Below are 22,595 nucleotides of genomic sequence, written 5' to 3'. Positions count from 1 at the left end.
CTACCTGTGGTGTGCAGAAAAGGAGGTAGTTTGTGATGTTTAACCATATCTCTCTCTGTTTTTAACACAACTCTTGGATGTGGTTATTAATCATTGTTAAAAGAAAGACTGAATATTATAATAGGGGGTTATTATGTATCTGCACACAGTAGCAAGTGGCCTTTTAGTTTTTTATTGGTACTTTGGACTACTGTGTAAATGCATCAAAACCATTTAATAGCCTATTAATGTGATATTTGCAAAGCATCCATGACCTCGTAAAATGTAGGCTGCAGATGTTCATTTTTCATGAGGACAATCCATAACACTAGAGAGTCTAAGAACTAAAAATGGTTTGACCTTTACAATAAAAATATTTCTGCTTCCATAATGTCTCCCCATTCTCTGTATTAAAACACCATTTCAAAGGTGAGCAGGAGGACTTCATAAGGATTTTTAGCACAGGTCTGTAACATTCAGAAGTGCACTATTTTACCCAGAAAACCCCCCACTATGAGGCATAAAAATAATTGTATTTACTATACTATGTAGTATATTCATACAATATTCCAGCCTGTAGTTGGCAGCTATAGTTGTAATACCGACAGCCGCCTGTAGATCGCGCCATATTTTCTGCAGAGGGCAATTTGCCAATGTCCCTAACGACTTCCCGTCGGCTATGTTTTCACCCCGGAAGCTTTACCTTTCTCCTGACACGTAGCAACCGCAACCAAGTTGGCAGGACTCTGGGTAGATTTGTCAAACAACACAGGTAAGTTTTAGCATTTGCAATGCTTTATAGCTTAAGTATAATGCTTATGTAAGGAGAGTTGAACGGCATATTAAAGCCGCCGCTGACATTATGCACGAAACACGCAAGCTAGGTCTCCGCAACTGATTTAGCTAGCATTAGCTAGCCTGCTAGCAGCAGAGTTAACGGTACGTTAGCCACCCCGAGATTAATATTAGCGTTTGTTTACTTAACAAGATAAGTTACTTCTTCTTTTAGGTGGTTGACAGTTTATACAGTTAAATATTTAAAAGTCAAGTAGACTGTCAAGATATAATTTTATCTTTGTTTTGTTTGTGTGTGAAGCTGACTACGTTAGCTAGCTACTTTAGCTCTCAGTTGTTTTAAATTGTTACGAAGGAACCTTTAATGCTCTCTTAACCTAACAGCAGCTAGACAGAGCAGTGAATAACAGTTCAAATGTATTAAAGACAACGACGTGTATCACGTAACGTAGGGAATATTGGTTAAGCTAACGAGATACAGAACGTCCGTCAGTTAACGGTCCCTGACGTTAACGTCGTTATTTTATTGCGCTAGCGTGATTTAACGCTCGGTAGAGATGCTAATAGGTAGACGTGGTTGTTTAAGTCCTTGTCTCGGTTTTACCAACAGCAGTATTGACGCCTCAAACATTCTCAGCCCTGGTAGTGGTGGCAAGTTGTCTTTTCCAGGTTATGTACATGTTGTTGTTCAGGCCAACTGGACTTTATATTACAAAGCTTAGTCATTCAGTGAAACAGCTCTTAACAGTTTTATAACGTTTGTAACGTATTGTATCACCTCACTGTAGACCAAAGTACCTAGCTGATAAGTTGTGCTTCTGTTTCTTCTCCTGTGTGTCCAACAGACTGAAAGATGTCAGGGTTTGACAGTTTTAACACAGACTTTTACCAGTCCAGCTACAGTGTAGATGACCAAAACCAGGCAGCCTATGGCTACAGCAACACTGAAAACCCCTACAACAAGTAAGTAAAGACAGCCTTATGCTCCTCAGCTGTTAACACCTCCAAGAGCAGCATTATTATTCTTGTATGTGCCAATTCAGCTGCTGAAACTAACCTATCTAGCATTTTGTTCCCTGGCTGCATACTATGTGAAATAGGCAGCTTTAGAAATCATCTAATATCCTTTCAGTCAGTGAATACTGTTGAGTGTTATTCTGTGTTTCCCAGGCAATACGCTGGTCAGTATGACTACTCCCAGCCCATGGCTTACTCCTCCCCAGGGATGATGCCGCCCCAGCAGCCATACACAGGACAGATCTTTCAGCCCACACAGACCTACACCCCATCACCAGCACAATCCATGTATAGCAGCAGCTTCGATGACGAGCCGCCACTGTTAGAAGGTAGGCAGACCACAACCTGGAAGCTATGACTGCTACCTGCCTCCTTGGTTCTCATGCAGCTCCTCTCACTTCTCTTAAAATGTTTTACATTTGCAAGAGCAGGAATTTTGTGAGTGATTCTGAGTGATATTCTGTCAGATGATTGCTATTTCTATACTTAAAATTGATAAAAACCACTGAGTCAGAGTTGGTTACAGCTTCTCAACAATGAAAATTTGCTTTAGTTACTCTGTTTCATATTAGTAGTTAGTACTTATAGTTGAATACCTTTATTGGACTTTGTAATTTGGGGTAAACTGGAGAATAATCAGTTAGTGAACATAATCTTAAGTTTCACTGTCAACCATTTTTTGGAATAATTGCATGTGAGTTGTAGAGCACCAGCTGAATTCCTAAAATATAAAATTATAGTGGTCCTGTTGAAATCAGTCTGCAATCTCACTTCTGGGATATGAACCTAAGATCTGTTATTAAGGCGTGAAATTAAAGTTTCATTTGCCAGGTGCAATCACTACCAGAGGCAGAGAATCTCATAGCTGCAGAGTTTTGATAGCATAGACAGGACTGATGGATCAAAGGCTGGCTACCTGGCAAAGTGACTGCAAAATTGGCAGACCCGACTTTTCCAAAAGTTTCGCACTAGTTTCCATCTAGTTACACGCATGAGAAAACTTAGCAGACATGCTGCCACTAAAAACTTTTTAATTACGTTGTGTTGTTGACTCTTTGGACCGAGCCATCCGGGCTTCAATGTGCAATAGTTGCACTTTTTGCCTCTCACACTTACAGAAATTGAAGATTTTTTAAAATTATTTTTTATTAAACGGCAGACTAAATCAGTTTAATACATCTGACCCCACCTAGACCTAGAGGTCAGTCTTTATTGTTCTCATTGCGTCCATTCCTGTGCTTGAATATACGTGTGGTATCACACAGCTATGTATCAATGTCAGATTGACTGCTGAGCTTTGTTAAATGCACTGAAACCATGAAAATGTTGATGATCGTTTTAATTTAATTCACACTTTAAACTAAAATGAGTGTGTCCTGGATAGGGGAAGACAAACCTTCAGGCTATTCTGAGGAGAAATCCTTCCTTGCTCCTCATGCAAAGCTCTGAGGGAGAAGTTAAATTATTCCAGGAGGCGAGACCTTTCTTTGTAACTGTGAAGGCGTAGTGTTTATATAGTAAACCAGTTGTGCACACTGTATGCTGTTGCATCTCTTCCACGCTTTATTCTGTCACCACTATTCTTTCCAAAGTTGTTATGCAACTCTTATTAGTTTATTTTTTTTCCTACCGGCTATGTTTGATCATAGATCATGTTCTAATATCCAACATTTCTGATGTGTGTTTTCTCTGCCTTAGAATTAGGGATCAACTTCGACCACATCTGGCAGAAGACTCTGACGGTGCTCCATCCATTGAAGGCAGCAGACGGCAGTATCATGAATGAGACAGACCTGGCTGGCCCCATGGTCTTCTGTTTGGCATTCGGAGCGACACTTCTCCTGGTAAATAATTTGGTTATCATTGGTAAATAATAATTTGTAGGAATTTGTGTCAGTAAAACAGGCACTGACATCCCTGCAGCACCTTATGATACAAACTGTACACCTACCTGTACAGCTGTCATCATGTAGGTGTGTGTATATCTCTGTCTCACTGTGTGGATGTATGTATTGTTTGCCTTTCTGTTACCAGACAGGTAAGATCCAGTTTGGCTACGTGTACGGTATCAGTGCAATCGGCTGCCTCGGCATGTACTGCCTCCTCAACCTAATGAGTATGACGGGCGTCTCGTTTGGCTGTGTGGCCAGCGTGCTGGGATACTGTCTCCTCCCCATGATCCTCCTCTCCAGCTTTGGAGTCCTCCTCTCTTTACAGTGAGTACACAGGGAAACAGTAAAGTTTATGAATGTTATCATAACCTGTAAGTCAAACAAAGGCTTTTCTTTGTCTTTAGACCACACTGCTAGACACTGTTGAGTTCAGGTTCAGTTCACATAAGCAGGAGTTTAGTACAGCAGGGGAAAAAAACAAATGCCAAAAACTGACATAATTCTCTTACTGGGGACTTTGGTAACATTTTGCCCACTGGCAACTTTGGTATAGTTTAACTATTTTTATTAAAATATAAATAAGAAACATTTCAAACACTTCTATAATGCACTGTATAAACACTGATCAAACACTTTCCAAAAGGCAACAGGTCACAACAAGCTATTAAACTGAAAAGCATCTATGAAATTGAAAATACGAAATGTCGGTTGCTTTTCCTCGTCCCACTGATTGACACATCTGATGCCCTCTAATGTCAGCATGTTTCCATTCACATGTCCTTCAAGAGTGGAGCAATGCCAACACACCTTCCATGTGTTATGCACAACTCTCTCTCTGTTGCTGTTGTAGCTGCTTGGGAACTAGCACGCAGGTCTTCAAGCTCCAGCATTTCATTTGCAACCACCATAGTGTGGCTGACTAGCGTGCCATTCAACATGTCGTGCTAACCACAGCACATGTTGCTAATGGCATACAGTTAAACGTTTCCAGGCAGAACATCAATCAACACACTACATATTCTAAACGTTACACCCCCACTATAGACAACTTTGCGTAGTTTACACTTCTTAGGCAGGGGTTTGTTGTATTTGTACAATTTTGAAAATGATCACTGGTTGCTTAATGTGCTCAGTTTAAGTGCTATATTAATGTTACTTTAGTTGGATGTTTAGGAGTTTTAAAAATAGCTCTACATTTAATAAAACTATATAAATGTAGCCTTACTGCAGCTAACTGTTCAAACACTGAAAGGTAACCTCCTTCTACCTTCTTGTCCTTTTTAGGGGCATGATTGGAATTATACTAACGGCAACAATCATTGGCTGGTGCAGTTTCTCGGCCTCAAAGATCTTCATCTCGGCATTGGCCATGGATGGGCAGCAGCTGTTGGTTGCTTACCCGTGCGCTCTCTTGTATGGGGTCTTTGCACTCATTTCTGTATTCTAAACAAAGTCATTGTGTAAGAGTTTGAAATAACCACTCCCCAGTTTCTGTAATTTCAGTGTAATTAGTCGTCAGTGTAATTAGTGTAACTATTGGCCAATTACACTGTTACACTGCAGAAAAATGGGAGTTCCTGTCTAAAACAGCACCAAGGTATTTTTTTTTCTTTTATAAACAAGCCTCCGCCTCTCACTACATTCCGACTTGACCATCTGCAGGGTGGAGTGTATTGTCTCTCTCATGTCTTCTCTCCACTTTGTTCCCCTCACACATCTTAAAGGAGAGGACTGTCAAATAAACCTGGTGAAAAATAACTCTCCTGTGGACCACGTTGAGCCTCGAACGACCTGGTGCAGTCCTATGATTTTAAGGACATCAAGGGGGAAGGAAGTGAGCAATTAGTTCACACACTTGAAACCAGAGAAGACAATTTAATTTGGACACAGATGGGAAAAGGTTATCAATTTTCTCAAGATGGACTGATAACCAACCCTCCGCAAACCCTGCAGGCTAATTTGGAGCCAGTGGAAACATCATGATTTTCGCAAAAGCTGTTGTTGGTTCTGGCAAACCCAGTGATTCTACAGCTGCGAGACTAAGGGAAACGCCCATTTTCCTTCTGCACAAGACTACAGTAGCTCATTCTGTTTTTCCACCCTAGAAAAGGTGGAGAAAAATAGGGGATCTTCTTCTTTTCTCCGGGACTGAGGAGTCATGAATTTTATCATTTGCTCATCACAGCAGCGATCCGATCTTTGATGTAAAAACAGCTGCTCTGCTCTATCTTATGTATTGTTTCATTATATTCTCTTGAGATTCGTTTGAGTTTTGATGAAAACACAGTTTGCACAAAAGCATTGTTTTAATTTTCAAAACCAAACAAATCTGATTGGATATTGAGAATTAAGAGTGTGAGAGATACTGTATATTTCTAGGTACAGACACGTCTCCATAGGTTGTTGATACAGTTTGCATCCTTACATCTTTATTTTAGAGTCAGCTCACTTTGTATGCTCTGATGTGTCATCTGTTGTTCATGTCTTCTCATGCACATTAAAGTTGTCTTTGAAAGTTACCTGCCTTGTGATATTAAAAGGTGCATTATACAGTAAAGCAGATAATTGGAAGAAGTCATGTAACCTCTTTAAAGAGAGACTGAAACTTCGATTTTGTTTGGCCCGTGGAGCTATAGCTATTAGCTGTGTGGCAGAAGGAAGGCAGGTCTGCACTGGAGGAAGTGGGTGTGTGATGCATATTGACAGTTACCAACAAGCTGGGCTGATATATCACAGCTGGTGGGTAGATCAAAGGAAATAATCTGCATGCTTTGATGATCATCATTGTCATTTTTACTGCGTCTTCAGTCTGGAAGGCCTTCAAGATTTGAAATGAGGTCTATAATTGTATGAAAAGTGAGTGCAGACATTTCTCTGTGGACATGTTCACACCTCCGGCACTTGACACATCACCTCTTAGAACATTTCCAGTTCTTTAGTCATCAGTTTCAAAAACTCTTCAAGCCATTATTTTTTTTCTGTTTATTTTAATCAAGTAGGCAGTAGGTATTGACAAGTGCAGTAAAACACCCTCTTCCTTATACCCTGCCACATAGGAACTACATATTCTCAAAATACTCAAACTTAACACCAAACAGATGACAGGATTCCTCCCTGATGATGTGCTCATGATACAACACCACTGTATGTGATGTCTGCCACTTAAGTATTGCCTTTTGACCATTGCACCAGAGGATCAACTTTAAAGGAGCAATAAGCGAAATTCATCATTTCTAGATTGAAGGAATTAAAAAATTGCAATGTGAAGAACTAGAGGTGTAATTTCATCTGGAGTATAGCATGACCTCACACACCCTCTCTCTGTGTTGATCTCCAGCCCATTGTTTACAAGCCGGTCTGGCTGCGTTCATGTACGTTCCCAACTAGCCTCGGCTCTCTGTTTGGATCCAACCGGAGCACCGAGCCCTGGTTTGTTATTCAGGTTAAAGTGGGAAGAAGCAGCGGGTTTATCGGGCAGCTGAGTGAAGCTGGGTGAAGTGGAGGCTGCGGAGGAAACACCGGGATGGGTTAATGTATTAGCGGCTCGGTCCCAGCAATGGGTCAGGCTTCACGGTTGTGTTAAGTGAGTAAGTTAGCCCGGCAGCCCAGCTAACATTTTCAATTAGCATTGTAAAATGTAGCCTACCCGCGAAGCTACTTTTTTGTAATATATTTGCTGAGATGGAGGCGAGGCTCAGTGACTAGAAGAGCTGATAGAAGCGCTCCATAGCTGTAAGTTACTCCAGTAGCTGAGAGCGATGTTTTAGCCTAGTGGGCAGCTGGCTCGCGGGCTGCCCACTAGGCTAAAACATCGCTTCAGGTTAAAGTGGGAAGAAGCAGTGGGTTTATCGGGCAGCTGAGTGAAGCTGGGTGAAGGGTGGAGAGCAGAGATAGAGGGAGGAGTGGCTCATGACACACTTTGTTTTGGTCTACAGGCAGTGCACAACAGCAAACCTAGCGGTGAAACGATTTCGCTTTTTGCCCCTTTAAAACAAAACACAGAAGCTTCTGCAGAGATTATTGTTGGATGTTTTTCTAATTTTGTCACCCTGATCAGTGAAGCTACATGCTCCAAAGCAGGGTGTATTGCATTTTATACACATCAGGTTTAAAAGTTATAGTTGTCTTATATTGAAATTTGTCAGTTCTGAATTGCTACAAACATTTTGTCCAATTTAATTTACCCATCTTCTTGTCAAAAAGAGTCGAGCAGTTCTGCAAAAAGGTCCGTATTTCTGATATTCCTAAAATTCCTTTTTACCTTATACTTGCACTTACTGGCAAAATGTAGATTAACTTAGCTCAATTTTAAAACCATATTCTCAAATGAAACCTACCTCTACACAGGACCACATAAGTTAAGCAAGTAAAAGATGACCTGATTTCAAAAAACATAAAGTTAAAGATGACACATTTCTTGAATAATTTATGCAAGATTACTTTTTTATTGGAATCTTTAACAGTTTCAAAATAACAAAAACAGGAAAAGGGCCTGAAGCAAAAATCTGGGCACCCTGCATGGTCAGTTCTTAGTAGTGCCCCCCTTCGGCAAGTATCACAGCTTCTAAACGCTATTGTATCCAGCTAAGAGTCTTTCAGTCCTTGTCTGGGGGATTTTCGTCGATTCTAACAGCAAAAGGCTTCTAGCTCTGTGAGATTCTTGGTCTTTTGAGGTCCATCCACAGATTTCCAAAGATGTTTAGTTCGGGGGATTGTGAGGTCCATGGCAAAACCTTCAGCTTGCGCCTCTTGAGGTAGTCTATTGTGGATTTTGAGGTGTGTTTAAGATTATCCCGTTGTAGAAGCCACCCTCCCTTCATCTTCAGCTTTTTTACAGATGCTGTGATGTTTGCCTCCAGATTTTGCTTGAATTTAAGTGAATCCATTCTTCCTTTACCTGTAAAATATTCCCCATACCACTGCCTGCAACACAAGCCCAAAGCATGATCGATCCACTTCCGTGTTTAAGAGCTGGACAGATGTGCTTTCTATGAAATTCTGCATCCTTGCTTCTCCAAACATACCTTTGCTCATTGTGTCCAGAAAGTTCTATTTTATCTTCATCAGTCCACAGGACCTGTTTCCAAGAAGCATCACACTTGTTTAGATGTTCCTTTGCAAACTTCTGACACTGAATTTTGTGGAATATAAAGGTCATATTTGTACAGGAGTCAGTGCACAGTAGAACAGAGTCTGATAAATCTTCCTGCAGGTCTTTTGCTGTCAAACAGGGGTTATGATTTGTTTGTTTTTTTGGTCTCTTGTTAACTGCCATTTCTTTATTACATTACAAACTGAGGAAACAGCTACCTGAAAACACTGTGCTATCTTCTTATAACCTCCTGCTCTGTGGGGATCAATTATTTTAGTTTAAGGTCGAAGAGCTCAGATGTCTCTGCCCAAACTTTTTCATGGTGCTCCTTTCCTTTTTTTCACAAATTGTACCAAACAAAATTAAAAAGCATTTCCCGTTGTTAACTTCATGCCTTTTAAAGATCCCTTTAACTTCTACTCACTTAAAGGGACATTGTGTAACATTTTCAGTTGTTTATTTGCAAAAATTGATGTCTGCATTCATAAATATGTCATCACTGGCATACTATTACCTCCACCAATAATCTGACTTATTCTCGTAAAAGGAGAATTTCGGATTTGTTTGTACATTGTGCGGGTAAGTCGTCTATGGGGTTCCATTACGTTTCGGCATCTTGAGAATACACCCGCCAGCAAGGGACATACAGCACCACCTTCTGCGTTTTCGTTGAGAGCCAGGCCAGCACTGCGTGACTGAGGAGCCGAAGGAGAGGAGCAAGAGGCGCTTCGCTACTACCCTGGCAAATTTGAAACAAAGTCCCACTTTTTGAGCATAATGCAGGATCATGCATATGCAGCATCATGGGAGACGGAATCCTTGTCGCCAAGAAAGCGCAAAAGGGAATAGAAAAGGCAGCGTGACCGGCGAATTAAAAAAACGAAGGCCCACATCGGGGTAGCCTTTCCCAGGTAGAGAGAGCTGCTGAGGGAGAATGGTAATACAATCACAGGCCAGCGCTGCTGTTGGCTGTTAGCCGCTGTTAGCGGCCAGTCGCTAACAGCCTCATCCCTCTCCTCGCATCACTGCGCCGCTGTTAGCTGTTAGCCGCTGTTAGCCGCTGTTAGCGCTGGCCTGTGATTGTATTACCTTTCTCCTTCAGCAGCTCTCTCCACCTGGGAAAGGCAACCCCAATGCTGACCCTTGTTTTTTTAATTCGCCGGTCACGCTGCCTTTTTGATTCCCTTTTGCACTTTCTTGGCGACGAGGATTCCGTCTCCCGTGATGCTGCATAATACATGATCCTGCATTATGCTCAAAGAGTGGGACTTTGTTATGCGGCAGTAGTGCCGCTGGCCACTAACAGCTGTTAGCGGCGCAGTAATGCGAGGAGAGGGATGAGGTGTGTGAGGTTGAGCCACTTGTCAGTTGTCAAAGGACAAGACGTGATTGGTTTGTTTCAATTTACATCCGCCCCAACAGTCCTACGTTGTAAACACAGCCAGCATGGTGAGGAGGGGGTTTGTCAACTCGCGTCGCGTGTGTCTGTGTAGGAGCCTGAATGAATACTCCATGTAGTATCGGATGACATGGTTTCATCAGTGTTATCATAGCTTTTTGGTACACAGCGGCTACAGTTGTTGCAATACGTGTTTGAAACAGTGAGGCGCTAGAATGCGCCATCTGTTTGAATGCAATATATGATTTCAACGTTAGATGGGAAAAATTCCTACACACTGTGGCTTTAACTATTCAGAGTAAATGAAATTTTGACCAAGGGTGCCCTAACTTTTGCATGCCACCGTACATACTACCTACCTTTATACTAACAGAAGAATTATCTAAAAATCTGTCTTAAGTTTGGTTAGAAAAATGATCTTGAAAAGGGCTTAAAAGAAACCACCCTGACTTATTTTAAGTAAAGCTTCAGAATGCAAGAACTCGCATAATGCAAACAGAAGGTTGACAAGAAGAAATATTGAACTTTGTGGTTAGAACACAACCCTCTATTTCTTTTTCTCCCTTCTGGGTTTTCCTTGTACTAACATACACTAAACGTATACACAGTGGGGCCCCTTAAATGGACGATAACCCACTTAGGAGGAATGAATAATTCAGAAATGAAAATGGAGTGCTTTTTCTATTCCAACAAACTCAACATCAAGGAGATACTTTGCATTTCAAGCAAACCTAACAGGCGCAGTCTGCTCTCACAGGCTGCTCTCTCATATGGCCGAGTGTTTATATATGCATCTTCTGTATGTGCGATCTGTTTTGTGTGTTGATTTAAAAAGGAGGTAAAACCAACCTGTACTTTAGTGCCAGTTAGATTGTTGATGTATGAAAAGGTTCAGTGTCACATTTTCACAAGGATTTTTTTGGTTACACTCTAAATACAACGTTGCTTGTGTATGTCATGAATTGTTTTTTCAACTCATTTTATGCACACACACTGTGGCGAGTGTCTCGAGTGCGTCAAATTATTCTGCAGCTCTGCGTCTTCTCAGCTCTGGGGATCTCAGAAGCGGCTGAAAGGCGTTGTGGGTACGACAGAAGTGAGCAGGATGTTGACATTCACGCACTCTTCGTGTGTATGTACAGTGTCTGGTTTCAGCCAGTTTGCAGTGGGGTTTCAATATCTTGCATCTGGATTCACTCAGGGGGTATCTCACATTCTCACATTTTCCCTCTTGGGCCTAGAGGAGGAATTCATTCCATACTTCTGTATTTTCCTTTAAACAAGACCTCCGCACCATCTGACTGTCCTCACCCTGGGGTTCCCGAATTTTTCACTGGGTGCTTGAGTGACCATTTAAGATCATTTGCTGTGTGCATTCCTGTGGTGTGTTCAAGGACAGATGATATGTGACTCATATCCTGTGTGTAAAATGTTTCATGTAAAAATTGGATCACAATCAAAGTTTGATCAGCCGTTTCTATTTTCAGACAAACAGCTGATGATGTTCAGCATGACTAAAGCCCACATTTTGCATAAACCTGCTGCATATTACTGATTATCGTCAGCTTCTCATGTGACCAGAAAAAACATTTAGATTACAGTTTACAGTTGCATTCTTTTATGTACATTTGATTGCTTGCTCAAATAATACAATACCGTGTACAAGCAGCAAACTGGTTTGACAGTCACATGATCTCTGTAAATATACAGGCAGTGGCAAGTGTATAGCGCAGAACAGGAAATGCCTCACGCTAAGTGTGCGTGGAGACCTGATTTAAACCCTGTGTAGCTGCCACGCACTGGTTTTCAGTCACACATAGGATGCATTTAAAAAGTACTTGACTATTGTTGATGCACTGACTTGATCTAAGCTCAGTTTACAGAAATCCCTACAGTATATACAGAAGTGTAGTGCTTCATCTGCTTATGATTAACAAATCTTATTGTCAATAGAGTACTCTGATTACTCCTTTTTGCACCTACTGCTGTATTTCAAGAGTTTATCATTCCATAGGGCAAATATAGTTTCAGAATTTGCTGAATGTGCTGCTGTGCGCCGGCTTGTGCAGCTGCAGTACATCCTATTCCTTTCCACTATGTTTTGATGATACCACCGCTGAAACATAGCTTATTTATGTTCTCCATAGCTGGATTTAGTGGAGTTGACAGTGCATATCCATCCATATATAACAGGTGATGAGTCACTGATTCTGCAGATGTGTTCACAACACAGTGGATGCAATAATAGAAGCTTGAAGCCAGAAAAGTTCACCTCACACTAATTGACTGTTTTGGATATTCGTTCCGTCTCCCATGTGGACTATTTGCTATACTAGAAAGTTATGGAAATCTTGATAGGAGCCAGATGGCTGTTGAAACGACAAAATTGGCACCAATACAAGTCTGAGAGAGGAGTTGTGTCTTCCTGTGTCTTCGCCCCCTGAAACATTTGCACCCAAGCGCCTCCAGATGACAGTGTTGAGTTAGTTATCGTCCGTCCTCTTGGCTGATTGAATATTGTTGTGTTCATTGGCCACAGTCTGACATTTCCCCCAGAGCAATGACTAAATCCCTGCATCTTTTTCTAAACTTCCCTACAGTCATCATCAGGAAATTTATGGCTCTCTCTGGATCAGAGCAGCATCTATGTGGAGCTCCAGTCTAACCCACCCAGTTCACGACTCAGACTGTTTTATGGCTTTTTTGTCTACACATTTGTTTAGTTGGCTCCTTGTTTGGTTGCTTAGTTTGCAGGATAATCGCATCTTACATAATGTAGCGGAAAATGCCATTTGGTGGCCACTTTTTTTTTTTTTTTAAGTGCCTCAAGTATCCTGAATGCACATACTGTACTTTAACCATGGGTGGGCCCTGAGAAATCCGTGGCAGTCCCTAATTTTGTCCCTGTAAACACCTATTGCACAATATAACACCATTACTGTTACTAAACTTAAATGGTTGTGGGTGGAACATTTAAGTATGGTTAATGACCCGACTGCAGTAAGAAACAATATCGCTGAATGGTATAAATGTTCCAATTTAAAGTCCTGGAAACAAAATGACAATATTAGTCATCACTGGAATAAATATAATGCCTAATTAACCTGCAATAATGCTCCTCCTGCTGCCACCTCCCGTCGCTACTTTGTCGTACTTTTAACAATGCAAATAATCATAAAAATCAGCATCCTCATCATCAGGAGCTGTTGTAGGAATGACTGGCTAGTGGACCGGTCTGCTTGTCTGCAGGGAAAAAGGGCCACCGTACCATTATGTTATCTAATGGAGGATAATCTCACCTCCATCTGGCCAGCCTGAGCCGCAGTCTGTTCTGCCCAGCAAGCTGGCCCGGCTGACTGGTGAGAAGCAGCTAATGATGAAAGCGTCTCCTGCTCTGCTAGAGAGAAATGCATGGAGCGCGACAAGCTGTAGGGATGGAAGAGGAGAGTAGGAGGAGAAGGAAACGCATGGGAGTTGTACTGAATACTAAAGAAAAAACGCAAGCTAAATTCTTACTTACAAAGCAGCATAAAATGAGTAGCAAAATTAATTGTGAATCTGGCATGGGCTGGTTATAGGGCTGTGTGTCATTCAGAGCGTCTGGATAAGTCACAATATCATCTGATGCCCAGGGGATTTTGTATACATGCAGCTGCTACTGTTACACCTTCACAACTGGAAGCTGTAGAATTAAACTTAAACGTGACATTTTCTGTCTTTTTTTTTAATGTAAACTCATTCTGTTGTCCTGATCTTAATATATACGGTTCCAAAAAGTGACCTCAGTCTCTGAAAGACAACAATATGCATCTGTATTTACTGAAACATGACATGACTTTGCAGCACGGCGGTTTCCTCTTCTTGTTTTGCTTTGCCATCTTAACTTCCCTATAATTATATTGCTTAAAGGGATAGTTTGGATTATTTGAAGTGGGGCTGTGTGAGTTCCTTGTTTATAGTCAGTGTATTACCTACAGTACATGGCAGTCGGCACGCTCCCTGTTTGGAGAAGCAGACAGGAGTACCACTAGGGAAGCCCAGCAATGAACTGCTGTTGATGGGGGTGTTCAGCAAAACGTATATTAGCCACTTAAAAAAAGGCCTATCTGAAATGTTACGATCAGTCTGCAGCCCTTTCCGCTGGCACTACATTTTCTAAACTGTATAACTTTGCTATGTCTGTGCATACGCACAACTGGGCTGCAGACTGCATGGTCAGCTGTTTGGGTCAGGCTTGCAGCAGTTTATGGAAGAGACAAAAAATACAAGAACATTTTTAAAAAATTATGACAGGGATGATGAAATGCCGTTCACTCAACAAACAAACAAAAGGATAACTTTGTGAACTAAAGAATACATGGGGTAAAGCTTTTGCAAAGGGAGACTGAACAGGAGGAGGAAACGCACTGGAAGCTAGAGGCAAAGAAAGACCACAAGCTAACTGTGTAAACTGTAAACGCATACTCATGGACCCAGAGAGCTACTGTTCCCATGAGTAGAACAATACAACTTCAGGCTATTTCTGAATTGGACGATGCCAGTGCTTCACACTCAGCTCGCTGTTTGGCAAGTTGTTTCATTTATTTGTAGGTATTAAGTGTGATTTTAACCTGATGGCTGGGTGCAGCAGAGCTCTTCAGCAAGTGTCTCTCTGGCTTATTTGGCAGTGGCGTTACATGATCCTCTTGATGAGAATATTTATTGCCATTGCCAAGTTTCCTCGGTCTTGCAGGTGGAGCGTTGATGTCTATATTTAGTTTAACAAGCCACAGCTGTTTTCATTTCTTTGTCTGCACAGCCCCGAAAAACACAAGCACGAACCATCTTTCAAATCTTTAGAAAAGTAAAGTTTTATTTCAGTCTGGTGGCACAACAGCACTTTCTGACCCATAACAGCAGATCTGCAGCCCAGTGGTGCTTATGCGTAGGAATACCAAAGCTCTACGGTTGAGAAAAATAGTGCCAGAGGAAAGTGCTGTCAAATGGCAAGGTGAGGGGGTGAAATCTTCTCAACACATCGTCCACTTAGACTGATACTGTTGTAGTTGTTGTTTTTAGTTGGGACTTTTTAAGTGGCTAAAATACGCTCGCTTGTTTTGGTGGTTCTCCTGTCTCTTTCTCCAATCAGGGAGTGCGCCGACTACCATCTGCTGAAGGCAGTACGCTGACTATAAGTAAGTACCTTAAACAGCCCCACTTCAAAAAATCCGAACTATCCCTTTAAAGCAAAATTACATTAGCCAAGCCCTGGCTCGTTTTACCTCCACTATCAGTTTCAGAATACATAAATTAGGCAATATTTTCTGCAAAAGGTCTGTTTTAAAATGTACCGATTGCATGCAATTGCTCAACGCATCCCTCATAATAACTGTGTCCAACCATGGGAACATTCTCTCTGGCTGCATCCTAATGGCAGATTAAAACACTATGGGTCTAATTGATGCTAATCAACACGACTAATTACTCCTCCTAGATAAACAGGCTTCACGCCTCTTTTCAAAATGTATTGAATGCATGCATATAACATTAGTGGTGAGGGCTTGAATATCTTAAAGCTGCCCTAATCAATATTTGTTATATGACGATTATTATGTATAATGCAAAGATGTTGCTAGTATTGACAAACGCTCAACCTCTGCACTGTCCCACAGCTATACGAAGCTTTTTAGTCCGGTTTAGCGCATTGTTTTGGTTTCCTGGCCTTTCAAACTCAGCTTTTATTGATCTTGTTTCCAGCCTGATATTGTGTTTTTAAGCTCTGCCCCCAAAAACACTAGTGCAGCACTTTGCTGAGAATAAAAAGAACAGTTGTCTGGTTAGCACAAGCAGCGATGGTCTTCATGGATAGAAATTCATACATTACAGTTTTGCCGAATGAGTTCTGAGAATGCACTGACTCGTTAAAGCCCACTATGTACAAGATGTATAATATTTGTGAGAATTATTCATTCATTCATTCATCTTCTAACCGCTTCATCCTCTTGAGGGTTGCGGGGGGTTGGAGCCTATCCCAGCTGACATTGGGCGAGAGTGAGAATTATTAGTGATAATATTTTTTAAAAAAAGTGTCAAGATTCTCATGCAAAATAAGAAACCTTTATTTTTGAATCTGAATCATTTTAAAGATGGTAGAAAAACACTTAAAGATATAATCTCAACCGGACTAAAGCATAAAATCACTTTAAATAAAATTCTCTGGTCCACGTCGTGGTCTGACACCATCTGCCCTGTCCTTGAAAAATCCTGTTATGTGTCTTCATTATTTTGTAAAAGGTGAGAAGGTGTCACTGGTTTTTAAATGGCGGACGGCAGCAGCTGTAGCTGGATAGCATAATAAATATGGCCTGTGTACAGGATGCGCTCCAAAAAGCCTCACAGCAATGAGGCTGATTAGGGTGTTATCTTCACTGAGGGAGCAGACGAGCGACAGGTGGAAATGTAACGATTGGTATTCAGCAACGCAGCGCCGCCTTTTAATGCATCTGCAAAGCCAACAGCACATGAATATTCACTGAGCAACTGTTAGCACAGCACTGAGTGTGATTTGCTCCTGCACTTCATTAGGCTAATTGTCCCCCCTCATTGCACTGCGGCCTCTTCTAACAGTTGATTCAGAACTCAATGAACCAACACAAACACTGCAAGGGATGATCAGCAGAGTCCAGCTGAGGGAACCTGTGTTTTTTATGTGTATGTGAATGCATGCTCATGTGTATTCATGGGTGGGTGCGTATGTACTGAGTGTGCATGTACTGTTGCACAAGCATTACATTTATGTACATGCCTCTGTGTATACAGTTAGCTTGTGTGTTTCTGGGGGTGGGGGGATGCACAGAGGAAATAACAATACTTAGCTTGACGGGTTATTTAAAAGATGTGGATTTTATTGCAGTGTGCAAAAACACAGACGTGCACAAACTAAACATGTTGGAAGACATAAATACACAGAGAGACAGGAAAATGCATGTATATGACACGTAAGCTCTCAGTGCTGTTCCACATGCATACACACAGAAACAGACAAATGTACACAGGCATGTGCTGGCACACACACACACACACGCAAAACACACAAAGGATCTATAAAAAGTGCAGGAATTGTGGTCAAGCCACACTGATTTCAGAACATTATTGTGCAGTTGCCTGCATACTGCCACTTACTGTAGCACTCCACAGTATTTCCACATATGACGATTTAACAAAATCCTCCACATGTGAAATGTGAAAAGAAAAAATGTCATCACAATTCTATTTCTTAAGAAAAGGCTCAGATTGTTTTCAGATTTTTTTCTATGTAGATGAACTCATTACCCTTTAGAAGATATCAGACCACAAAGTAGATGTTGCCTGCAGGCCCTTTTCATAGCAGACAGTGTGACATGTCATAACAGGAAAAACAGAGGTGTAGCTGATAATTTTATTAATGGCTGCACTGGGTTTAGGCGTTCCCGGTCTGTTGTTAAAAAAGGCAAAGGCAAGGTTTCAGCAGCTCGGTACTTTGCTCTTCTTTCAGCATCATGGAGAAAAAGTCAGAGACACATTTGATCAATCAAACCACAACATCAACATACTAAAACTGGGAAAAGAAAATCTAACTTTTACTAGACAACTTTACAATGTTGCAGGTAGCTCAAAGGTTCCTAATTCTTTTGAGTGCAATGTTTAACAGATTTTAAGGGTTTATTTGGGACAAACTGGGGAGAAATTTGAGTAACTGGTGAGTTTGTGCAGTTTTTTTTATCTTAACAAAATCAAAACTCTCAAGAGAAAATCTTAATTAAAATGCTTTTTGTAACTAGGCCAGAGCTGTCAAACTCATTTTGGTTAATGGGCCACATACAGCCCAATTTGATTTAGAGAGGGCTGGACCAGCAAAACCATTGCATAATAATCTGCATATAACAACACCACCAAATTTTCCTTGTCTTTGAATGCAAAGAAGTATAAGAACAGCCTGAGTAATTTTACGATAAATTAGGGCAGTTTCAACAGTACGTCTCAGTTTTCCCACATTCTGTCAGTCTGTTACTCGGTGTCATTACATGTGCATTTTTCCATACAAGTTTCCACCATGCTGGCATCACCACACCAAACTAAAGTGGGAGCTATTTAGGAAGTAGGTTAAAGGAAAACTTCGGTATTTTTCAACCTGGGCCCTATTTCCCCATGTGTATGTGTGCGTATGATTCAAAGGTACAACTCGTTTTAAAATTGGTTCAGTATTGAGGGAGGCGGATGCAGCCGGCAGCCGCGAAACGAGCTAAAACGGTAGATATGGAGGCAAATGTGTCCCGTATAAGTTTGCGCATTAAAAGTGCTTTTTTTCGCCACTGACTGGTTCAGATCGCCAGTGCTATCTCTGTAAATAGCATACTAAGCGTTTCCCTTACCCTTCACTTCCTCTGGGCTGTGTGTGACGTCATCTCGCGAGAGCTTTGCTTGTTGCCGGAAGAAAACAGAGGAGCCATGCTGAGCGCCGCTCAGAGTGGCGCTGGTTGTCCCGGAGTACAGTTGAGAGTTTTACTGCATCGATTGAAAACAATGGTTCGTGTTTGTGCTTATCCGAATTGCAAGAACAGGATGTCGCGCAACACCCCGTACAGCTTTCATAGGCTGCCTTTGTCGGACGGCGAGATGCTGAAGTTGTGGCTAGTTGTGCTACAAATGGATGCTAACACTCCTGTCCAGACACTGCGCCTGGCAGACCATCGGGTCTGCAGTGCTCACTTCTCCCAAGATGACTACTGCCAGCCGAAGAAGAGAAGACATCCAATCCCGAAACACCTCTTCCTCAAGAAAACGGCTGTCCCACGAGTAGAGAGGGCTACAGACACAGTGGAGGTAATGTTATATAAACAATGTTCGATTATTTTCCTTTTCAGCAGTAGAAATTCATAATTATACGATATAATCGATAGAGGAAGATGCAGTAATGCGCAAACTTATACGGGACGCATTTGCCCCCATATCTACCGTTTTAGCTCGTTTCGCGGCTCCCGGCTGCATCCGCCTCCCTCAATACCGAACCAATTTTAAAACAAGTTGTACCTATGACTCATACGCACACATACACATGGGGAAATAGGGCCCAGGTTGAAAAATACCGAAGTTATCCTTTAAGTTATTCCCTGCCTTAGAAGCCATTTACACATCAAACGTTTTGGCAGTGCCTTTGCAGCAGGGTTCAAGATAGAAGTCTAATACAGAATCTTTTGTACTGAAGCTGCTGATTGACAATATTTTGCACAAAGTTCAGTACCGTAGAATGTGACTATATTGAGTATTCAGTGTTTTATCAGAGAACTGTAATCTGGTCAGGGTGGAAAGCCTCTAAAGATGGGTTGCCGACCAGCTCACCTGGTAGAGCAGGCGCCCCACACTGTAAATCATAAAAAAAAAAAACGGTAAAATGTCTGGCAGCAAAAGTTGCCAAACACTTACTGTAAAATTACAGTACCGTAAAAAAAAAAATCTTACTGTAAAATTACAGTAAATAAAATTACGTGGAAAAACAGTTAATTTAAAGACAAGATAAGCTGTTATTTTACAGATTTTTCCTAAATTATTAATAGTACGGCTGTGTCCTTGCCGCTGTGGCTGTGGGCTCAATTCCAACCCATGGCCCCCTGCTCCCCCCTCACACTATAGCTGTCCTATCAAATAAAGGCAAAAAGGCCCAAAAAGTATCTTAAAAAAAAAAGCCTCTAAAGGAGCATTTTACATGAAGTAGTTTACTCACTGTTTAACTTGCTCCTGAAACCTGGCACCTCTTAGCCTTTACAAGTGCATCAATATTAGGAGTGCAAAGGCATCCAGTGGGCTGATTTGGAGCCTTTGGCAGGTCAGTTCCAGCCCACAGGTTGTATGTTTAACACCTCTGAAATAGGCAAACAAATTAAAACATCATTGTAGCCATGATTAATTCACCCACACAGATTTTCAGGTGTTTATTCACACTGTCCAAGGGTGAAAATCTCTGAGAATTCACTCGTGAGACACCATTCCCCGTCTTGAAAGAAAAAGTACTTTCTCTTTCAATTCACTGTGCTGCCTAGAGCCTTCTCCTTCAGTAAAGGAGAGGAGATACTTCACTCCTTCAGCCGATTCCCTAACCAACATCTCCACTGCCCACTCTTGATTCCTTCACAGAGTGTGTGTTTGTAGATTCTAGCTTGTACCTCTGGGTTAGTGTGTGGGAAACTTGCTCTCCTCTCCACCAAAGAAGGGTTTCACTGTGGTAAAATATAGAGTTATGAAGGGATCATGGTAGATTTTGGTAAGATTCCTCCTTAGACAGAAATAAAACCCAAACAGAGGAATAAAAAACAGAGCACCTAAAGCTGAGTGAGCCAAGCAGTGTCTGGTGGATGACAAAGGAATCATTTAAGAACAGTATTACATTATAATTTGTATAATATGGCTGTATTATGTAATGTTTTCACCCGTAACAATTTAGCTTTGACATACATAATGCTAAGTATTCAGTATGAATGATAATAATTCTCCCGTCATTACAGGCCTTTTGTCAGCATTCTCTGTTTCGCCTTTCATTAATCTGCCTGAATGAAAGGATTTTACCATTCACTTTGGGCAGTGAAATTGTGTGCGGCTCCAGATTAGAGCAGCTACAAAGACCGGAAACCCATCTGGTCGTGCTGGGGGCGTTCTTATTCAATATGCATGACATAAGCATAATAATTCAGAACATCAGCATACCACAGCAACTCAGCTGACATCATTCCGTATTTGTGCTTTCATTAAATGTGACTCATCATTCATATTCCATTCTTGTGTTGTTTTTTTCCCCTAACTTTTATGATACCTCAACTGATTTGTATGAGAATTAGCTGCACATAAAAATGCATCTAACTCCCTAGGCTATATTTTATGCATAATAAACTTCCATCAAAAAAAAAAAAGAATCCTAGCGTGGCTCATCCATATTTTAAGTTTATAAACCACAAATGTTGGCATTATTTATGTCTGCGTCTCTTTTTACTTGCAGTACCCGACATGATAAAATATACATTTACCTAATCATCTTGCCTATTTATTTATTAATGAAAGCCATTGCACCCTATTTATAGGCATGCCTGTGTTTTTCTGTAACTTATGTAACAGCCCCTTACCATTACAGCTGAACGATCAGAATATGCCCAAAGAGAAGAATGTATAGGCTGAATAAGTGTCCGTGCTGAAGTGACACACCCCTGGTGCATAATCACTGCATCCACTGGTATCTCAATGTAGTTTTAAAATCAGTCCTTACATGCTATAATATATTTTCAACATGCAATGCATCACAATATAGTAGTATATATAGTAAAGCAGTCCTGTGGTTGCAATGCTGTACCTCATCTATGTGTAATATGTAAACATGCACATCTCATGTTGCTCTGCAGTAGAGAGCACAGCACTTATGTATTCTCTCGGTGAATAACTGTTGTCCCAAAGGATTATATTTTACTGTAATGCTTTTTTTCTACCAATATTTTTTTTTATCACAGCCTGCCCAACATATAGCAGTCAGACGTATTCTATACTGCTCAGTGGCGTAAGATTAATATCATGATTATTTCAGGAGTCATCAGCTCAGCAGTTTGAAGTAGCACTTGCAATGGCAGCAGCAGTAGTTTGAACCGCCCCCTCCTTCCCTTCAGGATCCTGGAAGTAATTGGCAGCATGTTGGCGAGCTGCAGAGAGATCTATGGACCTTATTGCAACTCTAAAGGATGAGCTCAAACTGAAGAAATAGATCCTGACAGAGCCTTGTGTAACCCTGTGACTTTAAGTATTTATAAGATGGCTGGCAAAAAAACATAATGCTGGGGTTGAAATGCTAGACAGAGACACCCAGTAAGACAAAGATAAACCAGAGGAAAAAGAGACAGAGATTGACAAATCAAGTCTGTGCATTGTCTGCATAGAACAGCAGCGAGAATATTTTCTACATGTTACCTTTGTTGACGTCAAACATTCATTTAGGGCATCAGCGGGGAGTAGATACAGGGTGTCTCAGGGCCAGCTTAAAGGGCCAGTGTGTAATATTTGGCATGGTTTATTGTCAAATCTGAATCTGAATATTCTACCTATTAATATGTTTATATAAGTGTATAATCGCTATAAAATAAAATTTGTTTGGTTTTCGTAGCCTTATAATTATGCTTTTATATAGCAAGGGCCTTGCTTTAGAGAGGTCGCCATCTTGCGCCGCCATGTATGTATGGCAGACCGAGCGGACAATCCAGCCAGCCAGAGAACACGTTTCACGTGTATAAATAAACCAACGAAGACAGCAGAAGGAAGGAAGGAGGAGGAGGAAAACAGCAGAGAGTGTTAGTAGTTCGTCGATAGAGAGTAGTGAAAAGTTTTTTTAGTTATAAAGTTTGCGAATGGACCACACTTACCACGCAACAGGAGA

At 41.2% G+C, this 22,595-nt stretch overlaps 1 protein-coding gene across 1 annotated transcript; it reads left to right on the top strand.

Moving 5' to 3' along the window:
- Window positions 1–660: 660 nt before the first annotated feature.
- On the top strand, window positions 661–6,202 carry yipf5 (Yip1 domain family, member 5). The gene is made up of 6 exons (XM_050041180.1): window positions 661–751; window positions 1,620–1,737; window positions 1,945–2,120; window positions 3,490–3,635; window positions 3,826–4,007; window positions 4,968–6,202. The coding sequence occupies exons 2-6, from the start codon at window positions 1,628–1,630 to the stop codon at window positions 5,128–5,130; spliced, it is 777 nt and encodes a 258-aa protein (XP_049897137.1). The 5' UTR covers window positions 661–751; window positions 1,620–1,627; the 3' UTR covers window positions 5,131–6,202.
- The last annotated feature ends 16,393 nt before the right edge of the window (window positions 6,203–22,595 follow it).

This window comes from Epinephelus moara, chromosome 3 (assembly GCF_006386435.1).
Source record: "Epinephelus moara isolate mb chromosome 3, YSFRI_EMoa_1.0, whole genome shotgun sequence".
NCBI lineage: Eukaryota > Metazoa > Chordata > Actinopteri > Perciformes > Serranidae > Epinephelus > Epinephelus moara.
Note: the sequence above shows the minus strand (reverse complement) of the source record. Positions and strands in the feature narration are given on the sequence as shown.